The sequence below is a fragment of the Cloeon dipterum genome, chromosome X, assembly GCF_949628265.1.
Source record: "Cloeon dipterum chromosome X, ieCloDipt1.1, whole genome shotgun sequence".
In the NCBI taxonomy this organism is placed as follows: Eukaryota; Metazoa; Arthropoda; class Insecta; order Ephemeroptera; family Baetidae; genus Cloeon; species Cloeon dipterum.
Genome location: NC_088790.1, coordinates 13542961 through 13565902, shown reverse-complemented (window position 1 = coordinate 13565902; position 22942 = coordinate 13542961). Strand labels below are relative to the sequence as shown.

Here is a 22942-nt window from a genome sequence, read left to right as displayed (position 1 = left end):
ATTCAGAAAATTAAACAAGTAATATATAAAATAATAAGGCAAAATAAGGAGATTAACGTAGCTAAAGATGAGATCTCTCTTTGCAGGTGACTCCATCAAGTAATAAATCAAAGGAATATAAAACACCAATAATTTGAGGTATGCAATCGTCTGTGCACTCAGGACACGCTGGTTGCATAGTTTTCTCCTGGGCCATTTTACTTTGATACGCATTATTTAGTTGTGACAATGAATTGTTTATTTGAAGCCATGGCGAGTTGGCAAAAACGTAATAATTGTGTATAATATTTCATTTATCTTAATAGAATGCCTTTTTAGTAATTAAAACTTATTAACAGTATGCTGTCTCATTTAGCAGATTGGTTTTTGATAAAAATCGTGTTCAAAACTAAACTTTCAATTAATGAGAGTCAATTTTTTAATTCAGACTTATATACTGCCCTTGAAAATCTTTCGGCATTCCATTGGATTACCAGGAGTGTTTATGTTGGTGAGCAGATGTGCTGCGTGTTTTGTAAATCATTAAAACTGGAGTAATGGGACGCAAGTTCAGCGAAACGCAGGTGCTAGATAGTGAATCGCGCTTAGCCAGCAGGAAAACAACTATATAAGCTCTTTAGGCGAACTCACTCTCAAACAAAACGCAAAATGGTCCTGACAAAACTTTTGACCTCCCTTGCAGTCTTAGCAGCTATTTCGGCCAGGTGAGCCCTCTTGGTGCTGCCTGCATCAGACGTAACTCCCATCCAGTGTTTCAGGAAGCTTTCACAGAAGAGGCCAGCACGTAAGCCAAAACAGGGACAGATTGAGTGCTCGACCCGTGCCATGCACCTGCGGCGTGTTCCTCCAGAGCCAGACTGATCAGAAGGGAATCGCACTGCGGACAGACGAGGAGCAAAACGCCATCTACACCTACCCCATGGAGGAAACCTTGGACGAGCATCCCCCACAAGGAATGAGGGGACGCAGGATTTGCATCAGAAAGTGTCTCGAACTGGTAGGAATCACTTAACATTTCATTAATTGAAGCTATTTGCTGAAAATACTTTGGAAGATGATAGATGAAGTGCAATAAAGTTTTTTTAGATGTAAATTATTTTTGGAATTCGATTTTAATCTGCTCAGAGTGCTTCCATATTGATACTTCTTGTTTCTAATTTAAAAAAAAACACATTTCAGGGGTTGAAACACGTTCAGCAAGGGACAAAGAAGTTGTGCTCCTACTCAAACAGAGACTTTAACCAAGAGAAAATCCATCTATTTATCAAGAACGGAGAGGACAAGTGGTACCCAACAAAGATACACTCAGGCAGAGCGTATACATGCACTGATGGAAAACTTGTGTAGAATTCTAGTCGATGAATAAATAATGCATTTTTACGAAATGAAATGTTCTAATTTTAACATGGACCTCAAAAGAACAACTGGTTTATTCCTGGGAAAAAAGTGTTTCATTTGAAAGCCACGCTTAATTTTTACAAATAATAAGGTATTTAACGCTTTCCTCCAACTCTGGGAGCAGCCTTCTGTTGGGGCTTGGCAGCCTTGCTCTTAGGGGCTTGCTTGGCCTTGGGAGGTGCGGTAGCCTTCTTCTGGGCTTTCTGTGCCTTTTTCTGGTCCTTAGCAATCCTGAAACCAGATGTAAATGTCAGATTTTAAGAGAATTAATAAAATTGTGTGACAATCACGTAAAGATTATGATAGTTTCGTCTTTTGAAACTCAGTACACCAGCGTAGGTTTATTCTTCATACTAAGTAGGCGTAAAGAATGAATTGGCTAAAATTAAGTGTTCCAATGATTTTTATTGGTCACTATCTGAATTACAAAATAGACATTACTTTTTGAATTATTTGCTTTTGAAATTGTATGGGACAGTTACGTGAAAATTCTATCACAGTTAAAATAAAACAGAAAATAATCTATAAATTGGGGCGTGTATACTTGACACTAAGTGCAAAAATGCATAATTATCATTTTGCAACAGTTAGGATGAACAATTATGGCTTTATTAAATTTATTTTTCTAGATTGAACATAAAACACAATTTATTTAAAAATCTTTTCAACGATCAGTAATCCATTTTGAACCAGTCAAAATTAAAACAAATATATTTATACTTAAAAACAAGTGCACAAAGGTTAAAATGGGTGTAAACTTAAGTAGCATTTCATTATTCAATTGTTTCATTTATGTTTTGCAGTGAGTAGACAGTAGAAACCCTTTTCTGGTAATATTAATATCTATATATTATAAGTTTTGATCCATTAAACCGGATACAGAATAATTGATGTTATATCTAATCACTATTTGAAAACAAATTTTCCTATCTACACACATTTTTAGGACAAATAGATGAGGAGTTAAATTCAGCCACCAATTCAATCTCATAATGTTAATAATAAGATATTTTTATGAAGTGGATATGTTGTGTGCTTACTTGATCGCCTGGTCACGTTGGGCTTTCCTAACCTCCGGCTTCATATTCCTCTTCGCAAGGATATCAGAAAGAGAGGCCCCGACGATGGCTCTTTGGAACTTCTGCGTCCTCCTCGTCCTCTTCTTCGTCAGTTCCTCCTCCTGACCCTTCTTGTGTTTCCGCCTGCACAGTAAAAAGTGTTAGTAGATCCATTGCCGCCATGACACGAAGATGTAAACATGCCTGTATAAGACGGTCCACGTAACCTTACGCGGGTTCCTCTTCATTAGCTGGGAGGACTCGCATTTGGAATTCAAGAATGTGAAAACCTGCAGAAGAAGCAATCGTTAGAACACTGCCGATTTCAGGTAGAAAACAAATTACCTTGCCATCGGCCTTAACCATTGTTTTGCCATGGCCCGGGTAGATTTTGAACCCGCTGTACGAGCACAATCCGATCCTAATGGCATATAAATGAAATTTAAGACTATGTAGAACACAAAGGTAGAAAAGTTTTAAAAGATCGGCGGACGATGGTGCCGATTTTTCGGGATTTAATTCGGGATTTCACGTGTCAACCAACCTCATGTTGCTGCTTGATTCAGTGCCAGTCTCAAACAAAGATAGATTATTAGAGTTGCGGAAAGAGGGCTCTGCATGTCGCGAGCGTAACGCCGCCAACCTTACGGGCCGAAAAGCAGGTGTCTTGCGGGTGAATTGTGAACTATGGAAAATTCTTGAAGATTATTCTTCATCCGCGACTGACTAGCACTACTAGCAGTGGTGCAAGTATAAACATTCGTGTGAAGTGTCCGCAAATTGCTCTCGGCAGCTGAAATTCGCATGACCAGACAGTGCCTGTGCCGAGCACGCTGAGGGCGGGAAACAATTTCGTTATGCCGATATCGTGAGCCTATGTGCGGAGGTGAGTAGTGTTGTAGGGGTGTTTAATTTGCATGCACTGCGGAGATAATATGCATAAAGCTGGTGCATCCCGATCAGCTGAAATCAGCGGTGCGTGTGAAAAATGTCACAAACGCACACACCTGTCTCTTTCTACGCTATGCTGCTCCGGAGCGAGAGAGATGTGGTGCAATTTTATTTTTCCCGTGAGCGAGAAACTGAGAACACCTACGCAAGGCAACCTTTTTTTGCAAAATTACGAATTTGCATCTGTGTTGCTCTATACGCATTTGCGGGCTGGAAAGATTTCACGCAGCATCCGCTGTTGTCACCTCGCCTCTCTCTCATTAGCATATATTTTCGAGGCACACCTCTTGTGTACCTTTTTATCTATTGTTCGCTTTTTATCATTCTGTGTTGTTTGCCCAGCGATGAATCAGTGCTTTTGCACGGACCAGCAGATGCACCTTTTCTCTTGCACGGTGGGCAGAATCAATGCGGTTTGCGGGGCGAATCCAAGCCTTACTTGGCACATGTTGTATTTGTTCGCAGCAGAGCACCCGGAGAACGTAACCCATGGGCGGGTGCACGTCTAAGAGGGCCGCCGCCGTTAAGGCCCAGCAGCAGTCCAACAGCAAGTCGGCGGCCAAGCCAGCAGCCAAAAAGAAAAAGAAGAAAAGCAAGTCCAAGATATACAGCGCCTTTGCCAGTATGGAAAGTCTGTCCAATGATATTCCGGTGAGTGAAGCTGGTTTTTACATTTTTGTAGGGATTCATGATATCCTGTTTCCAAAAAATTTAACCTACGCGGATCGAATTTATTCGCTGAAAACCTGAATTTTTGCTATCGAAGCCTCAGATTATAGAAAATTCGCAGGCATACCAAACTGACACTTTTTGGATTGGTTGATTTCCTATCTTGTGATGGGAATAAAAATCAACATTTAGCCTGATGAAACTCAGATTAAGTTAAGCCGTTAAAACTACGTATTAGACAAACTTGACTTCATTAGATGATATCGATCAATTCTGGTCGGGTGTTCATGCTCATCATAACTCACTGTCCTTTTTTGTGTGACTGAAAAGATTAATTTTTCTTAAATCTCATTCTCCTCGGTTAAAATCATGCTATGTGCAAATTTCTCTACGTGCTGTACCTGTTTTAGAAATTGACATTAAGGCTAACTTTTTGGTCAACATTTTAGCAAGTAAGGTCAAGGCAGTTTACTTCTAAAACTGGTTCATTTTAATCAAAGCATAAAGGTGACTTTATGTGCTACAAAAACTGGTTTATATCGAGATACTCTCCTTGTGAACATTCACAGGTAGACTTCATTCAAGCTTTTCTTCCTGTTGTATAGCTACACAATTGAAAACAATGAACTTGATAACCAAAATCTAGAGCGTTAAAAACGGAACCACAAAATTAATTAAAATTTTTATCTCGTGCTTTCAAAATTTTCCGTACACATCATCTGATTTAAAGAAAAAAGCGACTCATTAAATTACAATTTCATGAAGACCCGATAAATAAGCTTACGAAAGCAAACCCTATTCTGGAAGTATTACACGATATAAAAGGCAGCATTACATAACTCCTTTCGCTGGGAAATACAGGATGCAGCATTCAGCCAGCAGTTTGGCACAGAGCCGCTGAATTAATTTATCCGCGGGCTTGCTCGCTCCTGCTCATACAAAATCGTGTTTGCTCTGCAGCGGTTGCTTGAAATTCTGTCATTGTTCGGTCCTTTAGCTAACTTTCTGCAAGCTAGTTCAGTCTGCAAACGTGCGCAAAGGGCTGAGTGCTGAATACTGAAAATTTGCATCAGTTCACAGCAAAAAGCTCTTTGAAATTAACTAATCTTCTTCATCACCCGCTGTCTCTACAGAAAATAATTAAATACTTACTTTGGTGTTACGAAAGGTTCTACAATTAGCAATAATAAAATATTTTCTGCGTTGGAAATCAAATTGTGAGAGTTAAGAAGAAACCCCTTGTTTACCTTCGTCACAATGACAACTTTATTGGTTTTGTTTTGATACAATATGTCACAACTCACAAGTGCACACTTATATCGTCTGTTTAACCAACATTCAAAGCGCCGCAAGGCCGGCGTCCTTTTCTGACTTTCCGTTTGCCCGCTAGCCGAATTCAGCTTGGTCTGTCGGTGGGAAAATCATCCAATAACAAATGTCTGCAATTATTACTCTTTAAGAGTATTATTTACGACTTTCGCATCTGTGAGAAAACAAGGGATTATCCCCTGCTAAAGGTTAATCCAATTCGCCGAGGGTCGCACACATATTACACAGTCAGTGGCGCAATAGGCAGCTGGGAAAAGTATGAAGTGGCGTTTTCCGACTTGCGTGGTGCGCCCGACTAGGAATGGTTATTCAAATGTGGCACGCGAGCCCTCAGATTTCTATTTATTCAAATGAAGACACGATCTAACCTCCGCGCGACAGCACACAAACGCTACAAACTGTCTCAATTAGCACACCTACCGAATAACAATGGCAATTGTCTAGAGACGGTGTTGCCGGATTACGAAATTTAAATCGTTTAACATGAGATGTCAACTTGTGGGCGTGTTTAGGCAATTGTAAATTACGATGGGACACGTGTTCTATGTATTAAGTTTGAAGAGAACATGCAGAAAATTTGCATCACTAAAAATTCAAAAGGCAGATGAATATGATTTTCTCTGTTTATAAAATTCCTTGGTTTGTTTGTATTTTACAAAAGATTTTAGTCTGCTAAAAAAAGATCGTGAGCTTTTGACCAGCACATAATCGGTATTTTATCATGGATTTAAACAATACTTGTCTTGAAGAAAAACGGACGATGCTTGGTTTTTTCGGGAAAGCCGGCCGTGGGAAAAACAGACGGATAATTGTGCGAATCCTGTCGTAATTCTTCCTTGACCTAATACACATCTTGGAATTCAATGTGTTGCGTAATCGGTTAGAACAGAGTTTACTTTGCTAAAAACATATACATATAGTTATTTTTACAAAGGGAAAGTTACTATCAACGAGTACCAAATGTTAAACTTTTGCCCACGCTCTATGACAATAAATGATTTAAAATCCATTGCTATCTTCACATTCGAGATTAAAATTTGGACCTGCGGCCGTCGGGGACAAAAATTTGGCCGTCGGCACTCAAAGTTGGACGCTAGAGTACCATTTGGCGGGTGTCCTATAATTTTCGCAGAAACAATACCGTCTGTGAGGATCACCAAGAGCGCTTTTAGCATTCCCACCACGTCGCAATGAGCGAAAAGTGTAGGCATAAAACGCGTTTACGAGCGGCGAGACAAAGTCAAAGGCCCCCCCCGCATCCTCCCGGTCCATTGAGCGAGTCATACGGCCAGCATTCAGCCTTCCGGCTTTCCATCGAGATTTTGAAACTCTCTCGCGCACACATGTTGTCGGCGCGTTTGCCAAATAAGGATGGAAAGATCGCCGCCTTATTTGTAAATTCGCTCATTTCTCTCGGCAGCAGCAACAGCAAAGGTGGTGACTCTTCTCTTTGGCTTTTAGTTAGTTGCACACGCTCCGTGAACTCGCCGCTTTCCTCACTGTTCGTTCGTTCCACGCCAAGGTTTGCGATTTACATTTCAAATCTCTGCTTTTGCACATGCAGACGCACGTGGCACCGAATCGCTCGCACGAGATGCACATTTTTATCATTCGCATCTCCCGTTTCACAGCACGAGTCTAGTTGGTTCGCGAATTATTCCGTTCTGGTACGATTTTCTGCTTGAAAGTCGTAAATCGTAGTTTCCTGAACGGCTTTTAGTATTTTAAATTAGGAAGTTTATATTAATTATTTGACGTCACGCCTTTATTGAGCTGACAGGTAGCAGCAGTGCGTGGAACATTTTATATTTGATAAAGTTGGAAGATTTTTTCATTTTAAAATTGTATGTCTGGAAAATTCAAAATTAGACTTACAGTAATATTGGTAATATTATATAAATATTTTGGTTATTTTAGCTATAAAAATTAGGAGTTTTTTTTAAATTTATTATATTGACTTTTGGTACCAAATGAAAAAAAAACATTTTGGCATCTCTATTATGCGAAAAAGTAAAATCTGAACCTTGTATGGATTAATTTATTTTACATTTAACATTTAATCGAAAAAATCACTTGTCAATCAACCTTTGGTGTCATTAAGAAATCCATGAGTGTCACTTTAAGTCTCTAAATTTAGCGTATGGTTGCGGCACAAAACTTGAGAATCGCGACCACCACCGATGTCATAACTGGTTGCCTCAGTTTTCACACACAAGCTAAATCTGTAACCTCTTCATCCGATGCTTTCTTCTCGCGGACGGCACCTAATAGCCTCACCTGTGGTCTTGCGCCACCACCTTGGTGCTCCTGGCTGATCAATCAATCGCGTTGCCCTCATATACATTTGTCTCGCGGTCCGACTTATTATTCAGTCAGTCGTCGCCTGTTTAACGACGTGTCCCTTCTAACTTCCGGACATTTCGGGCCGTTTTCTCCGCCGCTATCGATCCTTAAGCGGTGCTTGCTCTATGAACGTGACGTCAGATTTAAGAAGCTGAGAGTGAGTACAAGCAGCACTTTGGGGATAAATCGCTGCGCATTTTATCGTGTAATGGTCTGAAGCAAAATTTCAACTGCATTAAAAGTCTGTGATATAGAGCTATTAAAACAGCGATTTGTTATTGCCTTTGTTTTATGGGGTGAGAGGAACAAAATTGTGAAGTGCAAAACAAATTTTCATAATTTATTGCGAGTTTGACGTCATTATTAATATCCATAATTCTAGAGACTTCCACTCTGATATGAGAGTCAATGCTTCTATTCAGCATTAATTGCTAGAAAAAATCAGTGCTTCGGATCTATTTTAAAATTCTCTGGAAAGAAAAACAGTTACTTTGTCAATATTTGTGTTTTTTCAATTATTTGATGAAAAGTGGATAACGCTCCTAAAAATTCTGAAAAATCTTTTTTCCTTTTACCCAAAAAAGAACTGTGTAAAAGTTATGAAGTTGTCGTTGCCCACGGTGTGCCGTTCAAATTTCCGAGAAATTGCGGCTCTACAGTTTGCATAGCTAATCAAACTACGAGCACTGTCTCCCAACCCAACTAAATATATGGGGAAATTTGCCTCATAATTCGCAATCCGTTGTGTATACCGTGACATTAGGAGAAAAAATATAAAAGCTGGTAATTTTATTGATAAATCGGGCTAAATCTGATATATAACTTTATCCGGCCCTGATTAAGTTATTTCACATTGTATTAGATGAATAGTTGCTAGATTTCATAATAAAAAAATTCAATGAATCACTTATTATAACCAACAATTAAAATTTTTGTTAATTTGGCCTATAAAGATCCACTTGAAGTTGATCGTATTTGTCATTAAAAAATGCACAGAAGTAGGATCAAGTAATATTGACAATGTTGCCCTATGAAAGCGATAGGTTTATGGTTGGGAATATTTAAATTTGCAATCGCCAGTATGCCTCAGCTGAATCTTCCATCGTTTTATTAGGAATCATTAGGTGAAATTGATCAGCTTGAAAACTTAATTCGCGAACCAACGAGCCTTTCGTGCCACTTTCTGCATTGATATATCGTGCTCAATTCAAATTGCAAATCATAAAAGTCTTGTCCCCCGTTCCGCTCGGCTGCAGTCCCCTGTTTGTCTGACGGCGACCAATTATCGTCATCGCCATCGAGTGCGGCGGCGACTGCAATCGGACTGTTCGGTTTGCGTCATCCGCCCGCCGCTGCTGCTGCCTGGCTGGCAGGCTGGAGCTTCTGTAACGTGCACTCACACGCTGACACACGCTTTTCGCGAGGTATAGATCGGAGCGGGCGGGCTGCGCACCACCAAGCTCGCTCGCACGATTCTGCGCCCTCGTCCGCCCGCTATTGATCCACCTGGACGAGGGTGTCGGGGTCACGTGATCAACTGGCCCGAGAAACCGAAACTGCGAGTGTCGGAGCTTGTGGCCGCTGCTGCGAAAGGAACCCTGAGCGCCCTGCCCCGGCGGCCATGGACTACACGAGCGTGCTGCTGGCCACGGCGGCCGCCAACGTAAGTAGGCTGCCCACCGAGAAACCAATCCACCCTCCAGGCCGCCTCCGCCGAGAAGGTCACCCTCGGTGCGCCATTGCGTCCGCCCTGTAATGTCGTGGACGCGCAATTCGCCGTTCCAGGACCGATTTGAGAGCACCTAATCCGTTTTACCCGCGGAACGAGTGGTTTGTTTGCGCCCCGATTATTTATCTCGACTTTGCTGGGAAATCGAGGCATTGCTGTTTCGCTTGCAATTTTTATGTGCGGTAAATAATGTTTTATAGTGTAGGGGCTTAATTTGTTTTCCTTAGAAAAGTTTTGATCCTTTACTGGGAATAATCTGGGCTTAGTTGAAAGCAGCATTTTTTATAATATTAAGCAAGTTTTTTGTGGTGCTCATTAATCCGGTGTCATAAACAACACGAAGATACACAAATATTTTTTAACTATCTCATCATGGTGTGCTACTTACAATTAGGAATGTGAGCTATGACATAGTTTACAATTGAACTTTAGGATTCGATTTCTGGAATTTAAAAAAAAAAATATCGTGACATGTATCTAAACTACTCCAAAATGGCGAATTCTCGTTGTATTCCGGATGTGCTTAGAGGGGCAGCACGAAAGGGCGCTGTGTTATCAAATTTTCTGCTAGGATTTTCAATCACTCAGGTAGTACAGCGATCTTGTTAATAATTCATTATAAGAGCGGAAATAATATTACTTCATGTTCCAAAATCAGTTATATCCTCAGAATTCTCCACACTTGTCTTACCTTTATTATTTGGAAAGGTAATCAGCGAAAAAAGAAATAAAATAATTCTTCAATGGGGGTCTAATTAACACAAGTGAACACTTTGTTATCAAACAGTGGGCACGACCACGTCCTCTGCGCTTTCCCTCCTTTTGTCGCTGTGTGCGCGCGAGTAAACACTGGAGAGAATGTCTTTTCTAATTAGAATCTTTTAAATCCTGCGTCACATTTCGGCTGAACAGAACTTGACATGATGACAACGACATGAATCTAGACTAGCACTTTGATTCAATTAAGTATAATTCATCTTTGAACGCGTGCATAAGTAACGCTGGCCTGTTTTCCCGACCCTCTGATTGTCCTTTGCGCCCTCATTGTCATGCATATTGCCGTTTAAAGCGGACGCCTCCAGTGTTGGGCTTTCCATCTCGTGCCCTTCCCGCCGCCGCCAAAGTAAATTGCCTTGCTCCTTTTAGTACGCTTGCGTTGCTCAAATCGATATCAGTCTGCTTTCTTCTGGAAAATTTTGTGTTTCAACCCTATAGCTGAAACTATTTCGAAATATATTAATTTTTTCGGTTTGGTATCAGTTAAAGAAATATACAGGCTTGCACAAGAAATATATTCATTAAAAATTAAGTTATTTACGCATATACATATCAGAATTGATTGTGATTCTATTTTTCCAGGCCGATCGAGCTTGCAACGTTCCGCAGCCTCGAAAAACTCCCTACAGCAGGGTGGCGAACGCCGCTTCAATGCAGCTCACTGCATTCGGATTCCGGCGCCGCGCTGCCCCTGACATGGCATCGGCGCCGACGGCGGCGCCGGTGTCAGCCTCCTCGTACCATTGCTCACCAAACCACGTGCCACCTACGCCTCCCACGGAGCCAAAACCCAAGAATCCAGTAGCCAACCGATTCGGATTCCAACTTAGTCCGCGGGCAACCGCCGTCCTCAATAATATTAATGCACAGGTGATTGATTGCCTCTTATTTTGTTGTTGTTACATACAAAGTTTCATCCCATGCATGTTCCAAAAAAATATTTTTTGAGCACCTTCAGAAAATTAAATCAGATCAGCAATTGGGCTGTAATATTGATTTAAAAGAATAGGGAATATGGCTGCTGCTCAACTTGTCCTCGTCGTCTTCAATGCCTTATGCAAATTGCTATCTCATTGTATCAGTGTCAAGTACAGACTACAGAACTATAAACTCAAATTTGTTTGTATGTAGCAAGTGTTATTAAGAAGTAATCTCAAAAATTGATTTTGAATGTTTGAGCATAGTTTCCATTTTTTTAATGACTGGCTATCTATAAAGAGAGCTGTTGTCAAATTCTGACAAACCCAGGCCTCAAAACCTGAAAGTTTGGGGGCGAATCGCAACAGTAAAAGTTGATAGCGTGCTATCATCAGTCTGCAGCACTGATAAGCCGAAACAAATATCACTTTAAGCAATTGCACCGAGCATGCCGGTCAAAAGTAAAATTCCCCGCTCAAGAAATAATGCAGCCTGCTTGCAACGTCCGCAGATTGTGTCGCCGGAGCGCATCGACGGAAACTGCAACCCTGTCTCCTCGACGGAAAACTACGAGCAGGCCCCCCTGCTCGAGGAGAACAACAGGTCAACCTTAGCAGTGACCGCACCGGCCCAGAAGCCGCTGCCGACGTCGCAGTTACCAAAACCAAAGCTTGTTAAGTCGCGGCTGCCGGGGCCAAAAGCAAGCGGCTCCAAGCCGGGTCTGAAGCAACCGACCGCCGGCAAGAAGAATGGTGCCGCCATCGCCAAACCCGTGGTGGTAAAGCCCGTCTTGCGGCCGCAGAGCACCAAGTCGGCCAAGACCGAAGCCAACATAATGGTGGCTAACCAGAGCTCTGACTCTTCGCCTGGCTCAGGAAAATCGGCCTCCTCTGGCATCGGCACCCTCAGTGTCACAGACGATTCGCCCACCGACTTGCGCATAGAGCGGTAAGGATGAATTATTTGTGTTTTGTCTTCTGCTTGGTGGGAATTTCATCTCAATAAATTGCCACCAGACAACAGTTTAATTTTAAATTTAAACGACAGATGACCAATTAACTTGAAGAGTAGTGTACCCTGAACATTTTAACTCTCAGATAATGGATTATTTCAAATGCACTACATTGACAATATGTGCAACTTAAAAAACTGGATAGGGAAATCATTGGAATTTATTTACAACCCCATAACCCAAAAATTTGGCCCGCGTTTTTAATCAGAAATTGTAAATTGATTATTATCTTAAAATTCTCAGCATCCCAACTAAATATCAAAATTAATTTTGAGCAGGATCAAGTTGTATATATTTATATTATTTCTCACTTGGTTACATTCAAGGAAACATTAAAAAAGCTTAAAACTTCATTTTAAAACGTTCATTTGTATGCCTCTCATGTTGCATGAAATTAATAACTTTTTTTCATTTAAGAGCAGGAGTAGTTTTCTCAACCATGAACCAAAATTTCCCATGAAAATCGTCTAAATTTTTTACTGAAGAAAACAAACATAAATATTCAACACTTTGAACTAGGACAAATCGTGAAACTGGTAGCAAAAATATTTTTCTGGCTAGCAATAAAAATTAAATCAAGGTTCAAGAATAAAGGTCTTGCAACATATTTAGTATTAATTTCATTCCTCAAAGTAAACTGAAAACAACTATTCTTAAGGGCAAAGTACCAACCAAAATAGTCAATGATAGTTAATTAAAATATCGCAGCCCTACTCATGAACAATCCGCTAATTTAGATATGAGCTTCGCGCGCCGACTGCAATCTCAGAGGACCTGGACGAGGAAGAGAGACAGGAAAAGGCGTGCATCGACGAGAACTCCTCAGAAAAAGCACCGCCTGCCTTCCCAATTCCCGCGTGGAGCGAGACAGCCGCCGACGAGGTCTCCTCTACTGGCAGCTACAGCGAGGGCATTGAAGAGCAGCAGATCGAGTTTCCGGACAACGTCACAGACAAGTCCGCAGACAGCTTGGTCAGCAGCATTTCCAGCACGTCGTCAGAGCTGAACGACAAAAAGAAAAAGAAGAAGTCGGGTTCCAGCTTGTCGCAGTTGTCCAATGGCTCTGACGATAATTTCCTGATCGACGATGAGATCGCCGACCAGCCTGGACTGACTTTTGACGACAACAACTACGACGACACAGAGTACATCGAGGACGATGGTGAGCATGAGGAGGAGCAGGGAGATGGTGAAGAGACTGACGCGCAGTACAACAAGGATGACACAACTTTTATGGGCGAAATCACGCTCAATGGAGATGAGCAGACTTACAATATTGAGGAGTCTGTCGCCAATGAAGAAACTCCTCCGCAAGATCTGTCTACCTTGGTCCAAGACGCACCACCATCTATTCAAGGTGGGCTCATGCAGACTATTTATTTCCGTGGAATTATATATTATTATTATTTTAAATATTAGAAAAAAACCTGAAGATGGAATGACTTTTTATTAAATTGTATAGCCAGCATTAATATTTTCAAAAATGTGCAGATATACTAGAATTATTTCAAAACTTGCCGTAGAGCCTAAATATTTCACTGCATCTAGTAATTTAGTTTCAACATCTACATAACTGGTCTTTTTTTCTATGAATCAATTTTCATTGGGGGTTATATTGGAATATAATAATTTAATAAAAAGTATTGGAAAACAGTATTTTTCTGATGTGAATTTGCATTGGGAAGTTTCATGATGATGCTCATGCAATTGTTTGGTTAAGAAAATTTTACTACTGACATAATATAATGGAAATTCTTTATTCAGATTTTAATTTTAATATGCACAGTTCAATTATTTGCTCAATATCATTCCACCAATCTACATTGAATTCTTTCTTCATGACAGTTAACGGTTTGGATCCTTGATAATATTTATAATGGAATTTGCAGTTGGGTGCGAAGAAGGTGGTCGCGAGGCACAAGCTAGTCCTGTCCGAACCGTGAACTCAACGCCGCGTAGAATGCGCTCAAATTCGACGGGCACCTTGTCGCCCTGCGAAAGTATTACCTCTGATGATCTGATGTTGGATTTTGAAGAAAGTTCACGGTAATCAAATTACATCTTTTCCTTGATAACAATTTAGTATCTGCGAAATAGTAACAGCTTTATTTATACATTTTTTGCCCTGAGCAATAATCATGTTTATATTGATTTAAATTAGAATGCAACTTGAGAGTATTTCATGAATGAGTGTCAATTAGAACAACTATTTATGGTATGCCTGGAACTCAATTGAATTCCAGAAATGTGAGCATCTCGCAGCTGGCTGAGTTTGGATGCGGGATTAATGGCTCTGATGAGATCATCAACAAGTGGAACGTGATGCTCGGCTCTGTCACTAGTCTCAACAGCCTAGGGTAAGTAATGCGCTAAAATATTTATCATTCTCCCGTTTTCCAAACCGTGAAATCGAATGCAAACAAAGAAAGAAACGAACGCCCTTGTTGATTCCACTTCCACTCAGGCAGCGTTGCGGGGGAATCGAAAAATTGTTCAAGTTTAGTCGTAGGCTGGAGTGCGTGCCAGAGTGAGTGAGGTCACTCGGCCAGCGCATTTTTATGTGAGCCAAGCCAGTGCATGTGTCATCCATCGAAAGCGCGCGCGGGCTCAGTTTCTGTAGCGGGAGACGTTTTGCACAAATGGGAAACATGTAAGTCGATGCATATTTGCGCAGAAAAAAAATTGTTTGGACGGAATCATAATTTTTCTGCGCGTCATTCCAATGCCCATGTTTGGCAGCAGCGTCCTTTCGTCGCGGTCGAGTTTTTGCGCTCGTTGAGCGCATTTGTTGTTAAATTGGCGTGTTCTCTCTCAACACAAGTGAATTTCGCCAAGGCTGACGACTTCTGGTCGTTGAGAGAGTGAAAGCGATTTGTTTGCTGCTGAGGATTGTTGATGACGCTCGTCCAGGTGCACATTTGTGCGGCAGCGTGTGCGATTTATGCAACAGGCACGTTTCTTGCCGCTATTTGTGCGTTTACTAGAGCATTTCGCACCTCAGCTGCTCTCTTTGGGTGATGTTTCCCAGTTGTCATTTAATTTTACTGTTACTTTCTTTATTTATTTTTCATTGAAGTCAAATATACATTGCACAAATAAGTTTGGAAATCAGAATTGCTCGAAAACTTGTGTACTTGATTATTTACACCGCTGTTTTCACTCCTTCCTTCACAAAAATGATAATAAGTATTTTTTTAAACGTAGGTTTGTTATTTAAATGATTATAGATATTTTGTAAAATGTTGCTGTATGATTCCCCTTCTCCTCAATTTCGGTCAAGTGATCTGCCCTAAACTATCTCCCACCAGCTACAAAAAGAAGGTCTGGCAGTTCAATTCTAAATTTTTTGATATTAAATTAGCAAACTGGAAATAATATCCAGTGAACTCAAGAAGTAAACTGCATTTTGCGACCCTGATTTTAGAAGGTTTAGGTCGAATCTGATATTCACCAGGCTACAGAATTCCTTTCAAAATCCTAAGAATATTACATTTAATCGTGTTCTGCAAGGTACATTTTATGGCAAGTTTTTTTGCGTAATGAGTCAAACTTATTGGAACTCTACTGTTTAGACAGTCAGACAATGGTCCTGGAAATGGAGGGACAGTCTAAAAATGGAAAGGATTTCTGCTTACAGGCGTATTCCTGTTCAAGAAGCTTTGTGTTGTACGCTCATATTGATTTTGCAATCAAATCCGCATTTTATTTGTCGTGTCATGTCGTAGCAAACAGCTGGGAGAGCACATAATTTAGCTGTCTGGTAGATAATTATCGTTAAAGACGTCACGTGCTGGGCCACAATTATCCAGAATTTTTCTCCTTCGTGAATGAAAGCGAGGAGTGGGTGCTCCACATTCCAGCAAATAATACGCCCACTACTATCTACGCTCGATATTTTCGCTGCTCTTTCGATCCCAGAGAGCTCGTCACCGCTGGGCACACCCGTTTTTGCTGCAAGACCGCAGTTTATGGCCGCTCGAGTTGCATAAGGTCGCGTCCAATTCAGTGCCACACACTAATTAAAGAAGAGTAGTCGTTGTCGGTGGAGCACGCTTTCTTTCATTCCGTGCAGAGGCAAGAGACTTGAGAGGTCTCGAGCATATGCGCGACGCGAGAGCGAGTGTTTATGTTGTTGTGAGAAAGCAACAAACATTTTTCGCCGCAGTAGAAGGGGTCTCCTGCGGCTGGCTGGCTCGAGAGAGCTGCGCGCAGAGTTGGTTAGTCAGAGGCGAGCGGTAGCCGCAAAAGTGTCGGAGCGCAACCAAAACTGGCTTCCAGCGGCGGCAGGATACCCCGAAGGGTGGCCACCACCCCCAACGGGGTGGCCAACGCCACCAGACTGCCCACGGCGCTTCAACGGTAATTTTTCTTACCCCTCTTTGTCGGAGCAGAAGACATTTGCTTCTCACTTGTACGGATTCCGCTTGTGGGAAATTTTCACGCTTTTAAAAACCATTATTCGTCCTTAACTGTGAATTGTAAATTATTATTTTTAGTTTGTCAATTACTAATATTGTCTTCGCCAATATCTGTTGCAAGCCGTGCCTGATGATTCACGCGAGTAGTTGTTGTCAATAAGCTTAAAGTATCCATCCAATCATGCGAGCCGATAAAACGTCGCTCCTATCGTTGATTGCGTACAAAGCTCAGATAAAGAATGGACGAACGCAAAATTACTCCCATTTTTGACATGTGTGTGTTTTATAAGTGGCCTCGCTGACATTATTCACTCGGTACCGCAGTTGAATTGTGGGAGGCTGAAACGGTTACTTTACCTTTCTTTCTCGTGGGCGGCAAGTGCAATCGCAAACACATTGTTATTTGTAGCCGTACTGGAATTGGTCGGTCGAGCAACGCACGCTAGCGTTTATCCGACTGGTCTTTTTCAATAGCTTGGACGCGGTAATCGTTTTATTGTTTGTATAAGCTAGTCGAGATTGAATCCGCTCTGGCCTCAAGATTTCACGGTTGGCTCGTGAAACAAGCCGCTCTTTCTTTGGCTAATGCGGAAGAATGTTTAAATTAATATTTATTTCTGTCCGTAACAGGCAAAGATTTACTTCCGACCTCATAATCTCGTTAGTTCCTGATTCCGATTCATTCCTGCTCACCACTAATCGCTCTGTTGTTAAAACTGTAAATTATGACAAACAGTAAAGCGCGTTTAATTGTCTAGAGAAACTCACACCGGCTAAAATGCTCGCCACAATTTTCCTAATTCGCGTCGTATTTCGGCGCAAAAGGAGGAAACCGAAACCCGATCCGCAGCGGAGGTGGAAAAATTATTCTGCCGGCACCAGCACACGGGCTCTGCAGGTGCACGGCAGCTTCTTGCGCAGCCGAGCGTGGCCGCTTTTTGTGCTCTCGGCCCTTTTGTCTCGCTCGCTATCTGTGTGTTTCTTCCGCGATCGGCCGCCGAGCGAGCTGCGAGAGTCGAGATGAACAGGTCGTGCACTGAGCCACCGCGGTTCAAAGTGCAAATCGAATCCACACGAGGGACATGAACCAACGCCACGCGTTTTCTGAGTGATTCGTTCGGCTTGATCAGTGCGCGCAGCCAGTGAGACCTATAATGCAAAAATCTAAGAATTGAGAAAGAACACCGAACAGAATCAATACCCAAAGTCCCGTCGGGAAGCCAAGTAGCAATAATTAAAATTCCAAGATAATGAATGAAATCAAGCACTGCTTGATGAGAATGGTTTGATTCTCTGGGAAGTGAAAAGTGCAGAAAAGTGGCTTATTGATTTTAAATTATATTATGTTAATTACAATTTTAATTTATTGCGTTTAAGTGAGAAAAAATAGAAACTGATCGTTTAATTTCACTTCTGGTTTTGACAAAACATGTTTTCTCGATAATACCCACTTCTGCGGCATCCTGTTGATCCAGACTGATTACTCGCAGGATACTGACCTTGGAATGCGTGGTTGCTGCTGCAGCATGCGTTTCCTTTAATTAACATTTTTATTGCCCTTCTAATGACGTTTTCGTTGCTGAGACACTCATTAGAATCTTTTTTTACCTTATAATAACTGTAAATTCATAGTGAATGGTAGGAACTCGTTGATTTTCTCATAGCACGCTGTTAACAATAAACGAGGTATTCTAATTATCCACTTTGGAATTGAAAGTAGCAGCGTCATTTTTCTGACCGCTTCGCGTTGGCTGAAATTGATGATTTTAGCCTGCGGTTTTTTTCTTACCACGCGCGTTGATTTGTCCCAGAGCATATATGCGTGTCAGGCGAAAACCGCGGCTGTGAGAAATCGACGGCTTAGTTGTCGCCTGTCGCCATCGCATCTTCCACGTTTTGCGGCGTGCATCGTCAGAGAAATCACATTTCTTGGGTTTCAGCCGTGGTTTCTGTGACACGCATAACTCAGAATTAGCAATCGTATGAATGGAATGAGCAGAAAATACGAAAAACTCATGTTCAGGAAAATAAACTTCAAATGTGGAGTTGAAATCTCTCAGAGTTCAAAGAGGAATTGACAGTTATATTTAAATTTTATAAATAGCGGTTCTGGAAATCAAATCTGACGTAGTAATGACATTATGAAGTACTAATTCAGGTCATTATAATTGAATTAGCCGTTGATATAATTCAAGATCCGTTATTCGAGGAAAATGGCTATTGAAATAGTTATGATTAAATTAAAATGCGACACTGTAATTGTTAACTGTACCGTCCTGATTTTTGTACAATTTTTTTGCGCATGGTATTACTTAATGGCTTGTGGCTCCTCAACAAATCAAATATTTTGGGAAAAAACTTATTGTGCTGACATTCAACAATTTAGCAATATTTGGCAATATAAAAAAATCTTGTAAAAATTTATTAAATTTTAAATTAATTGCAAACGTTAAATTCAGACATTTGAAATATTAAAAATACAAAAAATATGGAAAAGTCCAAAAAGAACCCTGTATCAATTCGTCTCATCAAAGGGAGTCTATAAACCAATAACCATCACGATTGAACAAAACTTTCATTTTTTTAAAAGTATTTTTTTAAAAAACATTTGCCCAGTTCTTAACTCCAAAAAATAGTAGATTGAAAACTTAAGACTGGTGGTCCATGTAAACATCCCCAAAGTGAAAACATTTGAAGAAAAATATTGCAAGTCATGGCGGAATGAACCCAAGGTTTCCCTGTGAGGGGAGAAAAATTAGACATTCAAATAATCGCTAATTCAAGAGGCGCATCTCGATGTCTTCGGTCTGATTTATCAGTATTCCGCTAGCATTTTAACCTTTCTTCATCTAAATATTTTTTTTACCATGTACTTTACCTTGGATGAGAACAAACAGCAATATGCTCGTTTTGTGCCAACAGATGCGGAGGACAGGCTCCGGCCCATCAGACGCCGCCGTCGCTGCGGTCAAGGGCGTCAAGCAACTCGGAGGTGGGCCGCCAGTCGTACAACTCGCCGCTTCGGCCGCCGCGCTCCTCGGTCAGCTCGGTGGATGGCGAGTGGCTGGCCAACCAGAACATCCTCCACGACATCCGATCACTTAAGACTGATTTGCTGAAGCTGAAACGCACCCTGCAGGATGCCGACGTCAGAAACCCGTTCGACTCTTCGCTGAGTGTAAGTTGTGTGACGCGTTTGCTGCTCTTGAGGCTCATGATTCTGTTTTAATTTGCCCTCAGATAAGCGGCCTCTACTATAATTTGGCCAACAGTGATGGATTTGAAAAGGAAGACCACCACCCCAGTGTGTCTACAGAGGAGGATAACGTGGATCTCAGGCGTCAAGTGAGTTGAAATTTTTTAGATATAATAACTCTGCAATTAATATACAAGAGCCTCACTGTATACTTAAAACTAAATAGAAACTCAATTAACTAATTTTAAGAGAGTAAAAAATATACAAAAATAAAACTTTTAAGTGCAAAGTATGAAATAGTTTGACAAATCTAGTTGAACATGCTATTTTATTCTTGAATTATTCCAGGTAATATTTTTAAAACAGCAGTTAAGCGAAAAAGACAGGACGATTTCCCTACTGCAACAGCAGATGACAAAGTACTGCGGAATCGACAGTTCGCCAGAGAACGCAGCTGAAAAGACGAACGTAGCCACACAGACAGAAAGGGTAAGCAGGATCCCCTCTTGATCCGCATTTCCTGATTTCTCAATTCCTCCTGCAGATTCGACCTGTGTCAATGGGCTCAACGATGGCACACAGCGTGCCCGCTGATGGAAGTGGCCCTCTAGTCAGGTGAGATATCTTGCCCCATCTTTTGCTTTCACGTCATTTTGCTCTAAATCTGCTTGACTAACTAACAAAATAATGCGTGTGTTTCTCACCCTTGCGCTGTCGGCTGCAGCTTCAGGATAGGACAGGTACGAAATACAGACGCCATTCTAGGAATGGCAGCTCTCACTGGAGTGCATGTTTTGTTGTGGGCTCATCTAACCTATTAACTCTGTCACACACTCATATGACCCGTCGAGGTACTTTCAATTTTTCGAGCCCGTCTCTCTACATACATATATTATTACTCAAATGGAAAACCGTTTTTGACTCTCTTGTGTTTTTGATCGCTGCATTTTGATTAACGGTGACAAAGCAGACCTACAGGGTAAGTTCCTGTGCGAAAATTCTGAGCTCTGCTTGTGCTATAGACACTGCACATATTTTCTGCTTCCTTCGGCTAGACGTCGTTTCGTTTATTGATAGAAATTCTCGCTATAAGTTTGCTCTGTCGCCTTCACTCCACTCAGTCTCACTGTCAGGGAAATCTGCTTTAACGCAAACACAATGTGGAAGATTCTATCTTTCCCATCCACTGCAGCTTTTATCAGCTTTGTTGAGTCTCATGCAATGATGGGTCAGTTAAGCTTCGTTTTTAAGGGGAGTTTCCAGGGAAAAAGGTAGCATCTCTATGAAGTTTTATTAAATATAGGAACTAAGAGATCAAATTCTTCCAAATCGTTTCTGTGCTTCACATTTTTCCTTACTCATTTTCTTCCAGTTACAAAATTTATTTAAGCCAACAATGAAACCTGGCATACCTTACGATATTTTGTAACACATGTACACACTTCTGTACTGTAAATGTAAACATCGTCCGCGTCTAGTCGAAAGTATTTACATCAGGCTTACTAATATTCTTTAATATGAATTCAAAAGTTTTTATGTTGGTAACAACTAAAAATTAGCACTTATCAAATTTTCAAATTATTTTGACCCGTTTGCTAGCCAAACGCCACTTTTTGAAACCACATATAAAAATCAAATGATTTTATACAAAAAAAAATCTAGAAAAAATTATAAATTATCAAAGTCGTTGATCATTTCATTTCGTGGTGGAGAGTCTGCATACCAAAGTCATCATGATTTGGCAAAAATTTCCCATTAAATAACATGGAAATCCCCATAAGACTAAGGTTAGACTCCGTAACTTGATACAAAATTTGCATTAGTCATTTTCTTAAACTCAATGGAAGTCTATAGGTCTGAAACACAAGCTTTTCAAATCAGAAGGTGTGCAAGGTTTCTTTGTAAGGAATAGTATCACTATTTTATTGTTATATTAATCATTTTCATAAAACCTTAAGTGTTGACTCTGTGCCCCAAAATTTAATTTCCACTTTGAATTTACAGCACTTCGACTGAAAACCTGAAGCAGCACAAGTCGGATGTGGACGGCCCAAAGCTGCAGAAGCCGTTGTTCGTCCTCAACAACAACCACCACCTCCATTCCAAGGGCGCGTCCAAGGAGGCGCTACACGGCATTCCGATCCCCCAGCAGAGGAGAGTCAACTCGTAACCCCCAGCCCCAGCACACGGCATTTGATATTGTAATAATTATTATTCTCACGAATGTTACGTTAGTTTATTGTGGTGCTGCGAGCGGACGACTTTTTATGGTTTGACGACAAAAGGCAAGCACCTCTTCACTCTATTCAGCACACACACACCTCAGATCCTGGGAGGATATTTATTTTTCGTTTGCTTCGAAATAAGGCCTCAAAATGTGATGAACACGCATGTCTTTTATCGACCCGACTTGTTTCAAAAAAGATTTTCACCGTGGAAGCAGGAAAGAGAGCTATTTATATTTTTAAACCGGTGCTTGGAGGTTTTTAGTAATTCTTTTAGTGTATTAGCTTCATAATATTGGTCTTACTAAAATGAAACTAGCGTTGGATACGACGCAACTTTGGGTTCTGTTCCTCTCTTTCCTCTTCTGCCCCACGCGATTTTACTTCACAAGCGGCTCACTTTACTTAACCGGAAAAATGCATTTTTTTCAGTTGAACCATTCCACTTTGATCTTCCAGTATTAATTAACCGCATTATCACTATTTTAGATTAACGTGTAATTTATATTCCGAATAATATGACGTGTAAATTTGTCAGAAATTGAGATTCCTTGCAAAAGATAATAACTAAAAACTACAGTTAGATGTACACTAGAGAACATTCTTCAGATTTTGACGATTAATTGTTAATGTAGGTGAGAAAGAAGTGCGAGCGAGGCAGATAATTTATGTTGTTGGTCCTGTTGATTTCAACTCGCACAATTTGTTTTTGTATAATATGGGCTGTGAGCCAGTAACCCGGAAATGCATGATGTACGAGTAACCTATTCGAGAAAAATCAGTTGCATGGTTTTCTTCTAGTCACACACCCGGATTCCACAAACTAGAAGCTATCCCCTCAGTTCCGATGACTTTTGTAAGTGTTCCCCACTCAGTTGTCAACGAATTATATTAAATTGCGGCAAATTTTTTTATCAAG

At 40.9% G+C, this 22942-nt stretch overlaps 3 protein-coding genes across 8 annotated transcripts; 2 read left to right on the top strand and 1 right to left on the bottom strand.

Moving 5' to 3' along the window:
• The first annotated feature begins 69 nt into the window (after positions 1-69).
• Fcp3C (Follicle cell protein 3C) lies at positions 70-1367 on the top strand. The gene is made up of 3 exons (XM_065492218.1): positions 70-704; positions 751-997; positions 1180-1367. The coding sequence occupies exons 1-3, from the start codon at positions 649-651 to the stop codon at positions 1345-1347; spliced, it is 471 nt and encodes a 156-aa protein (XP_065348290.1). The 5' UTR covers positions 70-648; the 3' UTR covers positions 1348-1367.
• A 31-nt stretch (positions 1368-1398) lies between these two features.
• Positions 1399-3143, bottom strand: RpL24 (ribosomal protein L24). The gene is made up of 5 exons (XM_065492219.1): positions 3001-3143; positions 2802-2877; positions 2661-2746; positions 2439-2600; positions 1399-1629 (listed from the first exon to the last, which is right to left on the bottom strand). The coding sequence occupies exons 1-5, from the start codon at positions 3003-3005 to the stop codon at positions 1494-1496; spliced, it is 465 nt and encodes a 154-aa protein (XP_065348291.1). The 5' UTR covers positions 3006-3143; the 3' UTR covers positions 1399-1493.
• Positions 3144-3195: 52 nt separating this feature from the next.
• Positions 3196-22935, top strand: LOC135944941 (uncharacterized). 6 transcript variants are annotated; one of them, XM_065492201.1, is made up of 14 exons: positions 3196-3342; positions 3873-4058; positions 10837-11124; positions 11684-12120; positions 12922-13541; positions 14074-14230; positions 14428-14541; positions 19525-19780; positions 19843-19947; positions 20147-20287; positions 20343-20413; positions 20523-20538; positions 20769-20777; positions 21803-21963. In XM_065492201.1, exons 2-14 carry the CDS (start codon positions 3897-3899, stop codon positions 21812-21814), a joined length of 2388 nt encoding a protein of 795 aa, XP_065348273.1. In that variant the 5' UTR covers positions 3196-3342; positions 3873-3896; the 3' UTR covers positions 21815-21963. The 6 variants fall into 6 exon arrangements, with proteins under 6 accessions (XP_065348273.1, XP_065348274.1, XP_065348271.1 ...); XM_065492202.1 differs by lacking the exon at positions 20769-20777; XM_065492199.1 differs by lacking the exons at positions 20523-20538; positions 20769-20777 and having other exon boundaries at positions 3876-4058; positions 21803-22935.
• Positions 22936-22942: the final 7 nt, after the last annotated feature.

Coding starts and splice junctions, on each gene's coding strand:
- Fcp3C (XM_065492218.1), top strand. CDS start 649: ATGGTCCTGACAAAACTTTTGACCTCCCTTGCAGTCTTAGCAGCTATT. Junction 705..750: donor TTAGCAGCTATTTCGGCCAG/GTGAGCCCTCTT, acceptor ACTCCCATCCAG/TGTTTCAGGAAGCTTTCACA. Junction 998..1,179: donor TCAGAAAGTGTCTCGAACTG/GTAGGAATCACT, acceptor AACACATTTCAG/GGGTTGAAACACGTTCAGCA.
- RpL24 (XM_065492219.1), bottom strand. Junction 2,747..2,801: donor TGGTTAAGGCCGATGGCAAG/GTAATTTGTTTT, acceptor CTTCTTCTGCAG/GTTTTCACATTCTTGAATTC. Junction 1,630..2,438: donor CAACGTGACCAGGCGATCAA/GTAAGCACACAA, acceptor ATCTGGTTTCAG/GATTGCTAAGGACCAGAAAA.
- LOC135944941 (XM_065492199.1), top strand. CDS start 3,897: ATGGGCGGGTGCACGTCTAAGAGGGCCGCCGCCGTTAAGGCCCAGCAG. Junction 4,059..10,836: donor GTCTGTCCAATGATATTCCG/GTGAGTGAAGCT, acceptor CTATTTTTCCAG/GCCGATCGAGCTTGCAACGT. Junction 12,121..12,921: donor ACCGACTTGCGCATAGAGCG/GTAAGGATGAAT, acceptor CCGCTAATTTAG/ATATGAGCTTCGCGCGCCGA.